General features: G+C 48.1%; 1 protein-coding gene across 1 annotated transcript in view; it reads left to right on the top strand.

Moving 5' to 3' along the window:
- Positions 1–19,281, top strand: part of LOC115093237 — a 96,256-nt gene extending 76,975 nt beyond the window's left edge. Inside the window, exons 11-12 of the mRNA XM_029604913.1 lie at positions 12,911–12,965; positions 19,255–19,281. Of these exons, the coding sequence (XP_029460773.1) occupies positions 12,911–12,959 (49 nt within the window). The 3' untranslated portion in view covers positions 12,960–12,965; positions 19,255–19,281. The remainder of the gene's footprint in view (positions 1–12,910; positions 12,966–19,254) is intronic.
- Positions 19,282–19,772: the final 491 nt, after the last annotated feature.

Genomic DNA, 19,772 nt, shown 5'->3' with positions numbered 1-19,772 from the left:
AGGCCTACCCATCTAACTCTACCCACCCTGTGACGAATCCCTGAAATTTGTGTAATATATTCACTGAATAACTTTGTATGATTTGCTGCTATTTTCCCACATGATCTGACACTCTTCAAGTCATGTATCTTCACTGAATAACTTTGTATTATTTGCTGCTATTTTCCCACATGATGTGACACTCTTCAAGTCATGTTTCTCACTCTTTACCTTTGATCTTTATGTAAATATCATGCTTACTCAGATTTTAATCAGTGTTATTACTCTATGCCATTGATCTTGTGATTTGTTATGCTGTACCTAATTAGTTAATAGTTACTGTTCCTTTTTTCATATAGTTATTGTTCCATGTAAAGGCTATGCCTAAAAGTTCCAAGTTATTTGTAAACCGATACAATGTGCAAACGAATGTCGGTATATAAAAAATTCTAACTAACTAACTAACTAACTAACTAAATAAATAAATAAATGCAATTTTATATATATATATATATATATATATATATATATAAAAATTTTATTTGTGAAGATAGTTGATTATATGTATGTCAAACTTGATGCAATGTAATATGATATAGTTAATTGGTGTCCTTATGGTGCTATATTGCTAACCATAGGGGTGCCACAATAAGAACATAAGATATGCCATATTGGGTCAGACCAAGGATCCATTGAGCTCAGTATCCTGTTTCCAACAATAGCCAATCCAAGTCACAAATACCTGGCAAGTACCCAAGCATTAAACGCCGGCAACAAGCAGTGGCTATTTGCTATTGATTAATAGCAGTTTATGGACTTCTCCTCCAGGAACTTATCCAAACCTTTTTTAAATCTTAGCTACCCTATCAAATGATAAAAAATGTATACTTACCTCCCTTCTCCCCCCCCCCCCCAACCCATACACTCCCATCCTACCATTAGCTTATTATCCTTCATTTTTCTGCCCTGATCACAGTAGCAACCTACCTCAACCTGGGACGAGGAGTTCTGTCACTTAGCAGCTAAGTTGGAATCATTGTTGCGCGTCCCGTCCGCGCTCGGTCTGCGTCTGGGCCTGCTCACCTCACTAACTCCTCCACGGATCCCGGGTCGTCCTCCCCTGCAACAGCAGCGAACACAGCCAGGCCTCGGTGTACCCAGCGGTGGTCGGGCCTTCCACCTCCAGCCAGGCCTCACGGCAGGGTTTGGCATCCTCCGTGGCATTGGCCCCTCCCCTAGGTGCTTGTGTGAGGACCGCCCTGTCCCTTAAAGGGCCAGGGGTGGGTCCCAGCTCCGCGGTGCACCCTGATTGAACGCTGTACAAGAGGAAGTCCCTGCCATCACTTCCTTGCCTTGGCAATCGGGTCGATCATGCTGTGATTTCTAGTTTGCCTCTGCATTTCCAGTCTTTATTCCAGTCTCATTCCAGCCTTGTTCCAGTCCTGTTCCAGTGTCCTTCTGTTCCAGTGTCCTTCTTTTCCAGCATCCTCCTATTCCTTCGTCTCCCAAGGTAGTACCTTTTGGACTGTTTTCTTGGTACTGACCTCTGCCAGTTACTGACTACATTGATCGCTGCCTAGATTTGACCTCTGCCTGATTACTGACCACGTCTGCATGCTGCCTGGATCCTGACCTCTGCTTTAGCTGACTATCCACGGACTGACTACTGGTATTGACCCCTGCTTTGGCTGCCACATTTCCTTGATTCTGGCCTTGATCCTTGCCATACATTCAGAGACACTTTTCTGACCTTTTCTGGCACTCCATACTTCTAGTTTGAACATTGATCATGCACCCTTGATCGTAGTGGGCACACCTCTGAACTTTCTCTCATGGAGAACCTGCAAGGCCCACCTAAGACCAGGCGGCCCGGGTAACCAAGGGCTCAACCCGAAGCAACCTCGGGTTGCTAGTGGCAAAGCTCTAGCTAGCCTCTGTCTCTTCTTGTGCTCCGCCTCCTGGTGGCAGGCACTCTCTGGGTCTGACCAGGGAGCTTACCAATCCTGCACTAGGCCAAAGGTCCCCCTACCGGCGCAACAGGTTGCCAAGACCATGGACTCGGTGGAGTCTCCCGCCTCATGGACCTTTCGGGTTCTGGCCGCAACTATCCAAGAGCAACGACGAGCCATAGAGACTCTAGCATCTTCTGTGGAGGAACTCCGCTCTCAAATTCAGGATGCAGTATTGGCCAATCCTGTGGGCATAAATTCTACCCTGCTACCGAGAGCATCACTGGCACTGCCAGCTCCTCTTCACTTTAATGGGGATCCATGCCTCTGCCGAGGCTTCCTCAACCAGTGCTTCATGCAATTCGCCCTTTAGCCGTCCTTGTTCCTGAAGTAATTAACAAAAATTACTTTCATCCTCTCTTGCCTAGAAGGGAAGACCCTAGCATGGGAAACTCCACTTTGGGAGCTTTCTGACCCCATCCTCATGCAACTGTCCCAGTTCATTACCACCTTCATGTGGACCTTTGAAGATCCTGCTCGTCGGGTGGTTGCGGGTCATCACCTTCTCAATTTCCGTCAAGGCTCAAGATCCCTTTCTGAGTTTATGGTGGAGTTCCGGATACTGGCTACGGAACTGGGATGGCAAGAGGATTGCCTCTGGGCACTTTATCTAGAAGTTCTATCTCCTGCTCTTAAAGACAAGGTCACTGTCCGTGAGATTCCTATGTCTCTAGAGGACCTGATTTCCCTCGCTGGGAAAATTGACCATCACCTCTGACAATGGCACCATGAAGTGAAGACATCCATGCCTCCTGTTCAACCTCCAGCACGTGTCCCAACCCTCAGTTAAAGGCTTTACTGGCACCACCTCCTTCCACCGAGGAACCCATGCAAGTCAACCATGGGTGGTTGTCTCCGAAGAGCATCTTCGGTGCAAGAAGCAGGGCCTCTGTCTTTACTGTGGTGCTTCTGATCACCTGAGGCAGTTCTGTCTGGTCCGTCCAGAAAACTTCAAGGCCTAAGCCCAGCGGGGGTCCTGAGCTTGGGCACTACTGTCACCGGTCCCCAACTATTACTTCCAATTTCCCTTTCCATAGAGTCCCATTCCTTCACCACCACTGCTTTTGTCGACACTGGAGCAAGTGGCAGCTTCATCATGGACGACATCGTCAACCCCTTGAAAATCCCTGTACAACTCCTAGAGGTGCCTCTCTGCATTGCATCTATCCAAGGGGAACATCTGCCTGGATGCATCACGCCTCACACCGTGGCCTTCCGTCACACCGTAGGAACCCTCCACGAGGAAGAAATAATCTTGTACGTCTTGAAACACTCCACACACCCAGTTATACTGGGCCTTCCTTGGCTTCAAACACATGGACCCCAATTTGACTGGCAATCCCTCCAGCTGGTTCAGTGGGGCCTGCAATGCCAGAAACACAGCCTAAAGCAAGTATCCCCAGCTGTGACTGTCCTGAAGACTACAAACCTTGCCGGCCTCCTGGCTCAGTACTCTGACTTCGAGGACGTTTTTTTGAAACAAAAAGCAGACACACTACCTCCACTTCACAAGTATAATTGTCCTATCAAACTTTTACCTGGCACTACACCTCCCAAAGGTAGAACCTATCCACTCTCACTTCCAGAGACCCAGGCGATGTCCGAGTACATCAAAGAGAACCTCAAGAAAGGGTTTATTAGACCATCTGACTCTCAGGCAGGAGCAAGCTTCTTCTTCGTCAAGAAGAAGGATGGAGGACTTTGTCCCTATATTGACCACCGAGGGCTGAACGCCATCACCCGTAAGGATTGCTACCCTTTACCCCTCATCAGTGAATTGTTTGACCGCCTGCAAGGGGCTCAGATCTTCACAAAACTCAAACTACAAGGAGCGTACAACCTCGTATGCATCCAGCCCGAGGACATATGGAAGACCGCATTCAACATCAGGGTTGGCCACTACAAGTACATAGTGATGCCTTTAGGCCTTTGCAATGCCCCTGCAGTGTAGAGATGTGCTTCGTTTTTTTCTACCGGGTCGTTTTTCGGTTCGGATACTTCGTGGTACAATTCGGGTTTTCTCGTTTCGTTTTTTCGAAAAACGAAACAAGGAAACCCGAAACCGGGCCGAAAAACGAATCGGGAAACGAAGCTAAAAAAAAAAAACCCACCCCAAGCTTTTAAAACCGTTTTCAAGCATTTTTCGTACATATATACAAACCCCCCCCCCCCCATCCCGATCCCTCCCAAAGACTTACGAAGATCCCTGGTGGTCCAGCGGGGTCCCGGCTTCCATTTGCCCTCCGTGCCCGGTGTACAGTGCAAGCCCTGCGCCTCAAAATGGTGCCGAATAGCCCGAACTACCATGTCACAGGGGCTTTCGGCGCTATTGGTCAGCCCCTGTCACATGGCCATCGGCGCCATCTTGTGCTCCTATCATGTGACAGGAGCTGACCAATGGCGCCGAAAGCCTCTGTGACATAGTATGGGCAAAGGCTATCGGCGCCATTTTGGTTACTGGCAGCCGAAAACGAAATCGCTCCCGGACCCCTGCTGGATCCCCAGGGATTATTGGCAAGCCTTGGGGGGGTCAGGAGCCCCCTCCTGACCCCCCCAAGGCTAGCAGGGGTCCGGGAGCGATTTCGTTTTTGGCTGCCAGTAACCAAAATGGCGCCAATAGCCTTTGCCCATACTATGTCACAGAGGCTTTCGGCGCCATTGGTCAGCTCCTGTCACATGATAGGAGCACAAGATGGCGCCGATGGCCATGTGACAGGGGCTGACCAATAGCGCTGAAAGCCCCTGTGACATGGTAGTTCGGGCTATTCGGCACGATTTTGAGGCGCAGGGCTTGCACTACACCGGGCACGGAGGGCAAATGGAAGCCGGGACCCCGCTAGACCACCAGGGATCTTTGTAAGTCTTAGGGAGGGATCGGGATCAGGGGGGGGGGGTGTATTATAGCTAATTTAAATGTTTGGGGTGGTTTGGGGTGGTTTTTTTATTTTAAAAAAAAATGTGTGCCCCTCTCCCCAGGCAAACCCGAAAACCGAATTTTCCCCGAAATTCGGGGAAAATTCATTTCGGATTTCGGGGACAATGAAACAGCAACGAAGTAGGAAATTGCATTCAATTTCCTACTTCGGGCGAAAAACGATACACATCTCTACGTAGAGATGTGCTTCGTTTTTTTCTACCGGGTCGTTTTTCGGTTCGGATACTTCGTGGTACAATTCGGGTTTTCTCGTTTCGTTTTTTCGAAAAACGAAACAAGGAAACCCGAAACCGGGCCGAAAAACGAATCGGGAAACGAAGCTAAAAAAAAAAACCCACCCCAAGCTTTTAAAACCGTTTTCAAGCATTTTTCGTACATATATACAAACCCCCCCCCCCATCCCGATCCCTCCCAAAGACTTACGAAGATCCCTGGTGGTCCAGCGGGGTCCCGGCTTCCATTTGCCCTCCGTGCCCGGTGTACAGTGCAAGCCCTGCGCCTCAAAATGGTGCCGAATAGCCCGAACTACCATGTCACAGGGGCTTTCGGCGCTATTGGTCAGCCCCTGTCACATGGCCATCGGCGCCATCTTGTGCTCCTATCATGTGACAGGAGCTGACCAATGGCGCCGAAAGCCTCTGTGACATAGTATGGGCAAAGGCTATCGGCGCCATTTTGGTTACTGGCAGCCGAAAACGAAATTGCTCCCGGACCCCTGCTGGATCCCCAGGGATTATTGGCAAGCCTTGGGGGGGTCAGGAGCCCCCTCCTGACCCCCCCAAGGCTAGCAGGGGTCCGGGAGCGATTTCGTTTTTGGCTGCCAGTAACCAAAATGGCGCCAATAGCCTTTGCCCATACTATGTCACAGAGGCTTTCGGCGCCATTGGTCAGCTCCTGTCACATGATAGGAGCACAAGATGGCGCCGATGGCCATGTGACAGGGGCTGACCAATAGCGCTGAAAGCCCCTGTGACATGGTAGTTCGGGCTATTCGGCACGATTTTGAGGCGCAGGGCTTGCACTACACCGGGCACGGAGGGCAAATGGAAGCCGGGACCCCGCTAGACCACCAGGGATCTTTGTAAGTCTTAGGGAGGGATCGGGATCAGGGGGGGGGGGGTGTATTATAGCTAATTTAAATGTTTGGGGTGGTTTGGGGTGGTTTTTTTATTTTAAAAAAAAATGTGTGCCCCTCTCCCCAGGCAAACCCGAAAACCGAATTTTCCCCGAAATTCGGGGAAAATTCATTTCGGATTTCGGGGACAATGAAACAGCAACGAAGTAGGAAATTGCATTCAATTTCCTACTTCGGGCGAAAAACGATACACATCTCTACTGCAGTGTTCCAGCGCCTGATGAATGAAATCCTCCGAGACCTACTTTATTCATTCGTAATGGTGTACCTAGATGACATCTTGATATTCTCTAAAGACCTGAAGTCCCATCAATCCCATGTCAGAACTGTTCTTCAATGCCTCAGAGAAAATCACCTTTATGCGAAACTAGAGAAATAGATCTTTGAGCAAAATCTTCTACCCTTCCTGGGATATATCATTTCCAATCAAGGATTCACAACGGACCCTGAAAAGCTTCAAGGAATTCGTGACTGGCCCCAGCCAGTAGGCCTCCATGCCCTACAAAGATTCCTTGGATTCACAAATTACTATAGGAGCTTTATCGCCAATTATTCCAAATTAGCTGCTCCACTCACCATGATGACCAAGAAAGGAACCAATCTCTGGGTCTGGAGTCCCAAGGCTCAAGCTGCATTCCATGCATTAAAGGAAGCCTTTTGTTCTGGTCCCTGTTTGTGACACCCCAACCCAAATCACCCATTTGTTGTTGAGGTCAACGCGTCCACCATCGGAGCCGGGGCGGTGTTGAGTCAGTACTCCTCCAAAGATACATTGGTACTGTGCTCTTTCTATTCTCATAAATTTTCACCTGCAGAGCAAAATTACACCATTGGAGACCACGAACTCCTAGCTGTCAAGCTACCACTTCAGGAGTGGCGTCCATGGCTAGAAGGTGCCCAATACAAATTTACTATATTCACGGATCACAAGAATCTGGAGCACCTAAAAGAGGCGCAACTATTAAACCCTAGACAAACCCGCTGGGCACTATTTTTTGAGCAATTCAATTTCGAGCTGTGTTACCACCCAGCCTCAAAGAACCTCTGCGTAGATGCACTCTCACGCTCCCTCGAGCCAGAGGACACTCCAGACACCCCAAGACACATTATTGATCTGGCCTGTGTGTCCCTTGCAGTTACCACCACAGTACCCACCAGAAAGACGGTCGTTCCATGCCGACTATGTGAACATGTACTCTGCTGGCACCCATGACTCAAAGCTAGCTGGACATCCTGGTCGAGCCAGAACCCTGGAGATGTTAAGATGCTTCTAATGGTGGCCCAGTATGGTGACAGATTCCCACAATTATGTTGACTCATGTCCTGTATGTGCACAACAAAAGCCACCTGTGGGTCGACCATGGGAACTTCTCCAACTACTTCCAGCACCCACCAATTTTATCACCGACCTGCCTCCATCCAAGATAACACTGTCATCTGGGTCATCATCGACCGCTTCTCTAAGATGGGACACTTTATTCCTCTGCTGAGCCTCCCATCAGCTCCCAAACTCGCCAAACTGTTTCTGAGGCATATTTATTTATTTATTTATTTTATTTATTTTTAATTTTTATATACCAATGTTCCTGCTCACCTCACTAACTGCTCCACTGGTCCCAATACATATCGCACCGGTTTACAAGGAACTGAACAGTCGCCTCCAGGGCGGAAATACATTAAAACAGTCGCCTCAAGGCAGAATACATTAACACAAGTATACAGGAAACTATTAAAGAGAACTTTCATAAACTCAATTAAATGTAACTGTGAACCATAAATCAGGAACCATAAATCAGGAACATATGTACAGAGGTAGGTATATCGTCTGTCGCTTCACCAGATTTTAGCTCTCAGGGAAAGCTTGAGTGAATAGCCAAGTCTTTAGCTTCTTTTTGAATGTCGGAAGGCATGGTTCTTGGCGGAGGTCCGGTGGGAGCAGGTTCCAAAGATGGGGACCTGCAGTGGACAGAGCTCGTTTCCTCAATGAGGTTTTTGTTGGCTGGGTGTGACATATCTTCCGTCTTCATGGCTTGCCCAAGGAAATAGTATCGGACAGGGGTCCACAGTTTGTCATGAAATACTGGTGATCCTTATGTCAGAAATTTAATATTCATTTAAGTTTCACCTCGGCCTACCATCCTCAGACTAACGGCCAAGCCGAAAGAACCAATTGCACCCTAAAAACCTTAAGGTCCTATGTAAATGACCAACAGGACAATTGGGCTGACATACTACCTTGGGCCTAGTGGTCACCAACACACACATTGCTGCCTCCAAGGATGTCTCCCCATTTTCAGTAGTCTTTGGATGACAACCACGACTACTCTTGCCTGTACCACTCTCCGTGCCTTCACCAGCAGCAGGGTTCACTGCCCAGATTATCCGAAATGTCTGAAACCAAGTAAAGGAGGTCTGACCCAAGCTGCGGAACACTCTAAGAAAGTCGCTGATGCACATCGGCGGTCAGCCCCACTCTTCAGACCCAGTCAAAAGGTGTGGTTGAGTACGAAGCACATCAGGCTGAGACTTCCTTCCTACATTGGGCCATTCCCAATCCTCCGCCGTGTTGGAGCAGTAACCTACCAACTCCAGTTGCCGCGATCCATGGGAATCCATAATACCTTCCATGTTTCCCTACTAAAGCCTTTCGTTCTCTCTTGGCCATCCCGCAGAGATCCTCCTACTCCTCAGGTCTCCAAGAACCTGACAACCACACTCCAGGTAAGAGAGGTCCTCGACGTACGTCGGCGTTGAGGCTGCTGGGAATATCTTCTCACCTGGGAAGGGTATGGGGCTGAAGAGAACTCCTGGGAGCCCTCACAGAACATCCTTGACAAAGACCTCCTAAAGGCCTTTCATAGAGTGCACCCTGACAAGCCTCGTCCAAGAAGGGGGAGGCCTAGAAGGGGGGTACTGTTGCACGTCCTGTCCATGCTCAACACGCGTCCGGGCCTGCTCACCTCACTAACTGCTCCACTGGTCCCAAGATTCCTCCCCTGCAGCAGCAGCGAGCACAGCCAGGCCTTGGCATCTTGCGGTGGTGGTCGCCGGGCCTTCCACCTCCAGCTAGGCCTCCCGGCGGGGTTCGGCATCATCTGTAGCATTGGCCCTGCCCCTAGATGCACGCGCGCATACTGCCTGGTCCCTTAAAGGGCCAGGCATGGGTCCCAGCTCCGCAGCATGCCCTGATTGAATGCTGTACAAGAGGTCCCTGCAATCACTTCCTTGTCTTGGCAATCGGGTTGATCACGCTGTGATTTCTAGTTTGCCTCTGTGTTTCCAGTCTTTGTTCCAGTCTCGTTCCAGCCTTGTTCCAGTCCTGTTCCAGTCTCATTCCAGTCCTGTTCCAGCGTCCTTCTGTTCCAGCGTCGTCCTGTTCCTTTGTCTCCCCAGGTAGTAGCTTTCAGACTGTCTTCTCGGTACTGACCTCTGTTCCTGACTACGTTGATCGCCACCTGGATTTGACCTCTGCCTGATTACTGACCACGTCTACACGATGCCTGGAACCAACCTCGGCCTGATTACTGACCATGTCTGCACGCTGCCTGGAACCGACCTCTGCTTGACCCCTGACCACATCTGACGCTGCCTGGTGTTGCAACTGTCGCGGCCTGACAGCTTCATTCCGCCTACCTTTCTTTTTCTGTGACTCCTCCTGCTCCCTGTGGATGTCTGGCTGCCGCAGCATCTGCCCGCTGTCCTCTCCGCCATCCCCGGACCAGCTTGGGCGCTGCCTCCTGCCATGCTCCTCAGGTACCTTAGGGCGCATGCGTCACGTAGCCCTCATTCTTATTTCCTCTATGGCGCGAACCTCAGGGGTGTCCGCCTGTGATGACATCACACTGTCCGGATATTTAAGCCTGTTGTTTATTGATAACCTTTGAATTAGCAAGGGATTTCCTATGGATGGGATTCGCTCTCCGTACCCAGTTACTCTGCCTCCAACTTCTATTTGGACTCTTTGCTGTTAACGAGGTACCCGCTCCTCTCTGCTTCTTTCAGGTCGCTATCAGGAACCGGTACTCGCTCCTTGAGGGCCCATGTTCCCTGACTCGCTGCCTGTGTCCATCTCCTCTTCTACTTGGAAGAATTCGCTACAGACACCATCTGTGAGTACTACTACCATCTACTCCTCAGAGCTGTTTCCCTGGAACCAGGTACTCGCTCCTCTTGGGCCTGCCTCCGTTCCAGCACCAGTGCCATCTTCTACGAAGAACTGCTGTGTGAGTACTTGCCAATGAGTCTCTGTGCCCAGGGATCTGGTACTCGCTCCTCGAGGGCCAGCTCTCCCTATTTCAGGGCTTCTCCATACTGGGGACTCTGTGAATATCTCAGTGTACTCATTTTCTAAATTCTTCTTCCTACAGTACTGCTACCGGAGAAGCCGTTGTTCCAGCGCCCTGAGGAATACTAGCCCAGCCAGGCTCCATCTTCTACTCACTACCGCCACCTCTGATGGTTTCATAAACTGTCTAATAAAAGATATAATCTGTGTTTGTGTGTCTGGAGCTGAGCCTGACCTGTGGCCCCTCACGGGACTTCCTCCCGTGGGTATGATCAGCTGGCACAGTGTCCAAGGGTCCACCCAAACCCTACAAAACATAACACCTGGAACCTGACCCCTGCTTTGGCTGACTATCCACGGACTGACTACTGGTATTGACCCCTGCTTTGGCTGACCACGTTTCCTTGCCTTTGGCCTTGATCCTTGCCATACATTCAGAGACTCTCTTCTGGCCTTCTCTGGCACCCCGGACTTCTTGTCTGAACATCGACCGCGCACCCTTGTTCGTGGTGGGCACACCTCTGAACTTTCTCTCACGGAGACCCTGCAAGGCCCACCTAAGACCAAGCGACCCGGGTAACCAAGGGCTCAACCCGAGGGAACCTCAGGTTGCTAGTGCGAAGCTCCAGATAGCCTCTGTCTTCTCTTGTGCTCTACCTCCTGGTGGCAGGCACTCTCTGCGTCCGACCAGGGAGCCTACCAATCCTGCACTAGGCCAAGGGTCCACCTCCCGGTCCAACAAGCATAAGCTTCTAGCGTGGTTCCATTGGATCTCGGGTAGGGGACATTAGGGCTAATAGTCCTATGATCTTTTATGTTTTTAAAGTCTTAATACTCCTCTTAACGTGCTATATTGTTTTTGAATATAGCCAATTAAGACTAATGTTATCAGGGAATATGTTCCTGCATTACTTTAGACCTGCTCTCAAGCACATATACATTTAGGCAGATAACATATTTTTGTGCCCGGTCGCAGACGGCTACGCCCTCTCTGTCTCAGCTCTTTTCTTTCTCTTGCCTCTCCTCTGGGCAAGATGGCTGCCTCCACCTCGCTCCACCTCTCTCTGACCTCTCCGGTGTCCTCGGACCAGCATGGGCGATTGCGTTCGCCATTCTTACACTGAGGTCACTTAGAGTATGCCCTCACGCGCCGCCCTCTCTTCTGAATACGTCATGGCAGAACCTCAGAGGTGTCCCCACTGCATGATGTCACTACCTCTGGGTACTTAGCCTCCAATCTCCAATCCAGCTAACAGTTAGCAAGGATTCCGCTCCAGCTAAATTCGATTTCCTTCAGAGACACCCACTCTGAGTTCTTGCTCCTCCAAACCCTCTGGGGTTACGCTGGTTACACTAGGGCATTCTAGGTATCCGCTCCTCGGGGGCCTTATTCATTCCTACCTACCCTCCGGGGTTTCACTGTGCCAGCAAGGATGCTCAAGGCACATGCTCCTCGGGGTTCTTGCTTCGTTCCTATCTTCTCTCCATGTTTCCCAGCTCATCAGGATCCTAGGTACCTGTTCCCTGGGGCCTTGCACTCGCCTGCCTTCTTCCTGGGTTAACCTGCATCTGCAGAGGATATCTTGGCTCCAGCGCTCCGGGCCTTGCATCATCTCTACCTCCGATCTGCGGAGGCCACCTCTCCTACAGATAACAGCCTTCGTGAGTACCTTCTCTCTTCAGTCTCTCTGCCTTGTCTCACCACAGAATAGATTATTGGCGTACTCCGCTCTGTGGACCACTACTGGATCTACCATCGCTGACTACATCATCTGTGACTGGGTTCTCGCCTACCCTACTCCGCGGACCACTACCAGACCCTTCACTTCCAGCTTCTGGTAAGACCTTCTCTGCACTTGATACAACTCAGTGCCTGGACTGAACTTCATCATCAGAGACCTACTCCACTGGCTAAGGAATGCAGCCCACTCTTGGGACTTGCCAACTGCTGTATAATAAAGCTTCTATTCTCTCTCTGGTCATTACTGAAGAGTCAGCCTTTTGCTATATTTTCCCCATGGGGCTCATCCCCATGGGAGGAGTCATCAATATAGCAACCAAGGGTCCACAAACATGTCAAATTTACAACACTTATCCAGCTAACTCCTACTATTTGAGATAGCCAGTTAAGTTATTCATCTAACTCTGATCTCCCCAGAATGCCCTCAACACACCCCTTTCTTATTCAACTAATTCTTAGCCAGATACATACTTATCTGGCTATCTTTTAATCATATAAGAAAAGAGAATATTAAAAACTAGCCATTTAAATGGATAACTCACAAGTTATCTGTCTGCATGGCTTTTAATATTGACCCCATAGTTACTAGATTCTTCCAGTACCCTGGGCAGTATTGCATGTTGAAATCCACATCGATCAGGTCATGTACCAAGAAAATTGAAATATAAGCTGTTAAATTAAATTAAATGTATTTATTGAGACCTTTCTCCCATTTTGCATCTATGGGGATAAAATGTAGCAAATCAGGTATTGTGTCTTGTTCTGTTTTTTTCATTCTTAATAAAATCTGCAGCATTATTTAAACTATTACATTTATTTTATACAGGATAAGGAGATGTTTTCACCTGCTCGGATCCTGCATTCACAGCACCTAAGTTAAGGTAAGATTGTTACTAATAACAAGGAAAAAGCAACAGGCTGGCATAAAATATGTACACTAGCAGTATGCCTACTTTGTGCATATTTTTTTGAAAATTAAATGTAGGATTGTAGCTTTTCAAACATACCCTCAAAACATCCCTGCCTCTTTTTTATGCAGCCAAAAATGTGTGACTTGTGAAAGTATGCACAATACTTTTAGGTGGATAAAAATATACTTACAATAATAGAGCAGGCACCATTTCTGAGGCACAGTCAGGTCTACCAAAAATGGCACTCTGAGTGAATTGCCAATGGTGCCCCCCCTCCCTCCTAGCATTCTCTCCTTCTTCCACATCTCCCTCCAGGCATTATGCCCCTTTTCCCTTCCTACATCCGTTCTCTCCCTCTTTTCCCCTCTATCCATTTTTCCCCTTATGTCCTTCCTAGCATTCTCTCTTTTCCAAACATTTTCTCCTCCTTCTATCCATTCTTTTCTCTCTCTCTCTCTCCCCCTTGCCTTCCTCTCTAAGGCATTATCTCCCTCTATCCCTCACCTCCCCTCTCTCCATGCATTTTCTCCCTTCTCCAGGCATTCTGTCCCCACTCCACTTTCTCTATCTCCTCCTACTCCTTCTTCTTACAGGTACTTTCTCACCATTCCTTCACCTCCCCACCTTGCCTCAAGATACTTTCTCCATTTCTCCCCTTCCCTCCCCTCCAGAAATTCCCTCAAAGTACATAAAATCACTTCAGTAAAATCATAAACTCTTCACTACCCAGCCCTTTGGTCTTGAGTGATATATACATTTTAAATAAATAAATAAATAAATAGATAAAATAACCCTGATAAAAATACATTCCAAAGCTATATTGCAAACTCATAATACCAAAACAGCATTAACTGCCTACACTCAAACAGCAAAAATCCTACCTATGAAAGGCAGCACTGCAAATAGTATACTTCTTACTGGGGGAAACAGAATAAGTCAGACTGTCAGAAAGTAAACACTAGTAAAGTACCTCACCTCTGTCACGCATGCAGAACTCAGATATATATTCACCTAATACAGAATAAGGGTCTATAAATTAGAAACAGAAAAATGTAGACAAAAACTGAACTGGAAGCTCCAAGAAGCCTGACCCTGTGTTATGCTCAGGCTTGTGGACCCTTGGCCGACAAGAGGATGGTATACCTTTCGGAGGGTCCGTAGGCTCTCTTGTCAGGTGGCGAGGCAGAACAGGAGGCGGGACCAGCTAACCCTTGGCACTGGAGGCGGAGGCGAATACAGAGGCGATGAAGAGACGAGATGAGGCGCTGTGTCTTCACCACTGGTGGTCTGCGGTCCCCCCTGGGAGGAGCCCGTAGGGACCCGACCGCTGGGACTTAGGTGGACTTATGGAGGTCAGAGCAACGGTGCAAAGGCCAACTGGAGCTTCGCCCTGGAAGCCCACGGTCCCCCCAGGAGGAGCCCGTAGGGACCCGGGCTGCTGGGACTTAGGTGGGCCCTTGGAGACGGAGTCTTGAAGGAGTCCTAGGTCGAGTGCCAGAGGGTCGTCGCTCACCAGTCCGAAGTCGTGCACCAGAGAATCACCGCTTGCCAATCCGAAGTCAGGAACCAGAGAATCACCGTAAGCCAATCCGAAGTCAGGAACCAGAGAATCACCGTAAGCCAATCCGAAGTCAGGAACCAGGAAGACAAAGCAGAAGCCAAGCTCGAAGAACTCACTGAAGCAAGCAGACTGGACAAAGCTCACAGGAGACGTTGCCAAGTCAAGGAATGAGCAGAGGGAGCCTCCCTATATACTTCCTCTGCTCTGGATCATTGGAAACAGGTGAGTCCAGTTAAAGGGACCAGGTCCCTTTAAATGCAAATGAGTTGACTGCGGCCATCTTGGATCTCATGGCGGTGGCCATCTTGATCTCCCGGTGGAGGAGAGACGCTGAGGAAAGCAGGACGGCTTCCCCTGCAGCAGGCAGCATGGGCCCGAGTCGGAGCCTTCCCCCGGGGCTTCCTGGCGCTGAGAGTCAGGTAGGGAAACGTGGTCGTGGGGCGCCACGGCCGCGGAGCATAACACCCTGCATGCAGTGCAACACTTGAGAAACAGAAGTTCATTTTCTCTTGTGCTGTACAAATTAGAAAAACATCAGGAATGTACATTTCCCAAAGCTGGCATATTCCATTCAGTAAATTTAAAATAAGTATTGTCTGGGCATGTTATTTTTTCTAATTGTGTTGGTCCTGGTCTTTTCTGCTTTCAGAGTCTATCTCTTTCCCATATTCCTTTTCCAGGGTCTCATTTCCATTTTCTCTCACCTCCTGTTTCCTTAAAGAGCTGAAAAGTGCAATATAAATAAATTAAATAAGTAAATGCAGCCTCCTTTCTTTTATCCCACCACCAACTACAAACTGTTCTTCTCTCTAACCATCCTACTTCAAGTTCTCTCATCCCCATCTTTTTACATCTCTCTTCTTGACATTTCTCTATATATTTTGTTTTTCACTCTTACTCTCCTCTCCCTCTCCTATTTTCTCTCTTATTCCCATTGTCCTACCCAGTCCTCACAATCACCTTATTTTCATCTCTTGCACACCTATCAATGTTCTATCTCACCTACTTTCTAGCCTTTTCCCCTATCTCTCTCCACCATTTTTGTTCTCACTCCTTCCCCACTCTTCTGTTTCCCCCTCTGTCTATTACCCACTCCCTAGTCCCATACGTCCACCCTCTATACTTACCCCATCTCCACACTTCATCTCTTTTCTTCCACCTCTCATCTCCTTACTAGTTCAAGCACATTCCCTTTCATTCACTCTATTGCCTCTAGTCCCTTTGTTCTGTATATTGGATCCTTCTCTCTCTTCATCATCCATTCCTAATCCCTTTTCCAGATCCCTGCATTCCCATTTCCTCTCTCTCTCTCTGCCACCCTTCTTCCCAGATTTGGTCTGTCCTACCCCCAGTCCCTCAAACTCTATCTTCCCTCCAGCCAAATGTAGTATTTTACTCTCTGTTTCACCATTTTCAATCCTCTGTCTCTGTGTCCTTGGTTCTCTTTCTCCCTTTTCCTCTGTATCATCTCTTCCTTTTCAGGTCCCCATTGCACATTCTCCCTCTCTAGTCCTGCACCCACCACCACCCCCATATAAAGTCTTCCTCCATTACCCCATATGATGTAGATCTCCTGCTCTGTACCCCTGATTCTTAATAAGTTCAATCTTCCTCCTCCATTACCCACAGCTGTATCCTCAGCTTTTCTTTGCAAAAAGCAGGAGCAACATTTAATAGTGCATCAGTTTCCTCTGCTGCATGGTGCAAGTCTCATGCTTTGAGTTAGGAGATCCCATAATCTTGCAGCTCATACTGCAAGACTGGCCCGGCATAGTAGAGGAAGACAGAATGCTATTAAGCCCCACTTTCCCTGCCAGACGTGTACACAGCAGAGGAGCTTGGAAGGCAGACCCATTCCACCAGACTTTGGTGAAGCGTTGCCGTCAAGTCTCATCCTTTACTGGGCCCTTATGATCATTGCTTCTACCCAGGCCCCCAGTTGAAGAGCCCAATGGACAATGGTGGCAGCACTCAAGGCACACCTCATCTCAAGGCCAGCCCTATTGGTAAGGTGAAAGAGACTATTAAAGCCAAATGGATGTCCATTAGAAACTGGACATCCAAATGAATACAATAGGAAAGAGCATGAGCACTGGCAAGCTAGATGTAAAGCATTATTAAGGAAGGCCAAAAGAGAGTTTGCCCAGAGAGGTAAAAACTCAAATTAGAAACTTTAAGTATATATATGGTACCGGAGAAAATGGTAGAAACTATTTTGAAAAAATAAATGACTGATTATATGGATAGATACAGAATAATGGGACAGAGCCAACATGGATTTAGCATAAGGAAGTCTTGTCTTACAAATCTATTAGAATGTTTTGAAGGGGTTAATAAACATATGGACAAGGATGAGTCAGTTGATTCCATGTATCTGGATTTTCAGAAAGCATTTGACAAAGTCCTTCATGAGATACTCATCAGGAAAATAAAAAGTTATAGGATAAGAGGTAATATCATATTGCATATTGGCTAAAGGATAAGAAACAGAGAGTTGGACTGATTGTCATTTCAATGGAGTTAGTAGAGGAATCTGTGCTGGGACTGGTGCTTTTCAACATATCTATAAATGTTCTGGAAAAGGGAGTGATGGGTGAGCTGATCAGATTCACAGGTGGCACAAAATTATTGAAAGTTGTAAGAACAATAACTGATGGTAAGGAATTGCATAAGGACTTAACTAGACTGAGGGATTCAGTGTCTAAATGGCAGATGAAATTTAATGTGATCAAGTCAAAGTAATCCATATAGGAAAGAATAATCCAAAGCATAGAGACATGATACTGGGTTCCATATTAGGCATCACTTCCCAGATAAAGGATCTTGGAGTCATTGTGGACAATATTTAGAAAACCTTGGCACAGTGCATGGCAATGAACAAAAAAGTAAATAGACAATTAAGTATTAGAAAGAAAGCAATGGAAAATAAAACAGAGGATATCATAATGCCGCTATATCGATCCATGATATACCAGCACTTTGTGTACAGTTTTTGTCTCCCCATTTCAGAAAATTTATAGCAAAGCTAAAAAAGGTATAGAGAAGGGCAATCACAATGATAAAAGCGATGAAACAGTTCCCCTATGAAGAGAGGCTACAGCTTCCCAAACTGTATGTTGGATCCCAAATGGGATCACAAAATCTTCTGCTAGGGTCACAAATGCCTCAAAGGGAAGCACTCTTTAGGTACCAGAAGCAAAAACATTAATAGTGGAAGGCAGTATGGGTCCTGCTAGCCAGCACACACTCACAGGTCCTACAGCGGTTTCATTCTTGCATGAGTTTGTGTGGTGAAAGGAAACTCTGCATGAGGAGGTATCAGGGCTGCTGCATGGCTTGTGAGCGTGCCCTGGCTCACAAGCTATGTGCAGACTTTAATTACGAATGTTACTGCTGCAATAGGAGGAGAGGGCTCAGTATGCACAGACCATTGGAAATTACTGTCCTCATCCACCAAATCTACTAAGAAAATGTTGCCCTTCTCATCTTCCTTGTGACCTGGGGCTCAAAGGACAATGCTGCTGCTGATCCTGGCTAGGAAGATGTTTAGAGAACGGGCTGTTTGAAGGGAGGGATTAGAAGCAGGAGAAATTTAGGGTTGTATCAACTGAAGAAGGATTACTGCGGAGGATGAGAGAGGGGAAATGAAAGAAGATTGACTGGGGGATGTAAGAGGAGCTGGAGGTGACGGGATCAACTGGGAGGGATGTGACTGAAGAGCTGGAGTACAGGAAACGAGGCTGGGAGGTGAGAGAGAGAGGATGGGGATGAAAATGAGGAGGAGATAACAGAGGATTAGTTAGCAGTTATAGAAAGGGTTTGGAGTGAGAGAAGATTGGCTGGGGGCATGCAAAAAGGGCTGAAGGGAGTGTGAGAGATGGGATAGGTTGGGAAGGTGAGGAACTGCAAAATTTAAAAAGGAATTAATTGGAGGGGCAGAGGTTGAGAGAGAGGGTCCACTGGAGGGGGAGATCCTCTGGAGGGGGAGGAGGTTGAGGGGAAAGATTGACTAGAGAGGGTGGAGGTTTAGAGAGGGGATCAGCTGGAGTGCGGCAAGGAAGAAAGTGGAGTAATTATTGGAAGGGGATTGCCTCCCCTGCTAATTTCTTTTGCTTGTTTTCTGGGATCATGTGAAGTTTCTGTTACGTCGGTCGACCACAGAGGACGTGGCCGGCCGTACTCACCCGCCTTTGCAGTGGACAGTTAGCTTCGGAGATGCCAAAAGGCCTTCCTCCAAGGCAGGAACGCTGCCGATGCCAAAGCCCCGCCCCCTGATGTCACCTAGAGGCGCACAGCAACATCAGCATTTCCTTTTCAAAGGGCCAGCGCAGGAAATACCCGGGCCAGCCCCGGAAGTTCCTCACTCCTGTGGGGGTATTAAGCCTGTCTTCTAATTCTAGCCTGCAAATTAGCAAGGATTGGATTCCCTCCAGATTTGCTACTCTGCTGCTTCCTTGCTGCCGCAGGAAAGCTCTCTCTTGCCCTTCGGGGTATTCTATGCTAACCTGGGTGCCCGCTCCTCGGGGGCCCTCCTTATCTCTTTACAGGTGCCTATCTGGGATCAGGTACTCGCTCCTCGAGGGCCTGCTCTCCCTGACTCGGTGCCAGTATTCAACTACTTCTGTCTGCTGGGATATCCACCTATACAGCTACCAACTTTGTGAGTAATCTAACATTCTCAGTCTGTCTCATCCACAGCTCTGCTGCACTGGGAACCTGCATCTGGATCTCTTAATACTATCTCTGTGAGACGGGTCCCCTCTGCTGAGGGTCCCTGGACTGCTACCTCTGGATCACCTCACTACTGCCACCTCTGGTGGTACATCTTAGCTGTATAATAAAAGACAAATCTCTGTGTTCTAGCCTAGTACTGTGGTTCCTCACAGGAATCCTCCCCGTGGGCGTGGTCATCTCCACAGTACCCAAGAATCCACTCAAACACCTCAAAACCATAACAGTTTCAAATGCTAAAATGCGGTCACATTGGCTAAAAATTTGGGAAACTGTGGTTTAGGGTTCTATAGCCTGGAGAAGAGATGGCTGAGAGGAGATATGATTAAGGTTTATATAATCAAGAGTGGGGTGGAACCGGTAAACAGGTAATGGTTATTTACCCTTTCAAGTAGTACTAAGAATGAAGAACACTGTATGAAGCTAATAAGTAACACATTTAAAACAAATTAGAGAAAGTATTTTTTCACTCAGTGCACAAACTG

The sequence above is a fragment of the Rhinatrema bivittatum genome, chromosome 6 (genome assembly GCF_901001135.1).
Source record: "Rhinatrema bivittatum chromosome 6, aRhiBiv1.1, whole genome shotgun sequence".
Lineage (NCBI taxonomy): Eukaryota > Metazoa > Chordata > Amphibia > Gymnophiona > Rhinatrematidae > Rhinatrema > Rhinatrema bivittatum.
The sequence above is the reverse complement of the archived record's forward strand: the minus strand, read 5'-3'. Positions and strand labels throughout refer to the sequence as shown.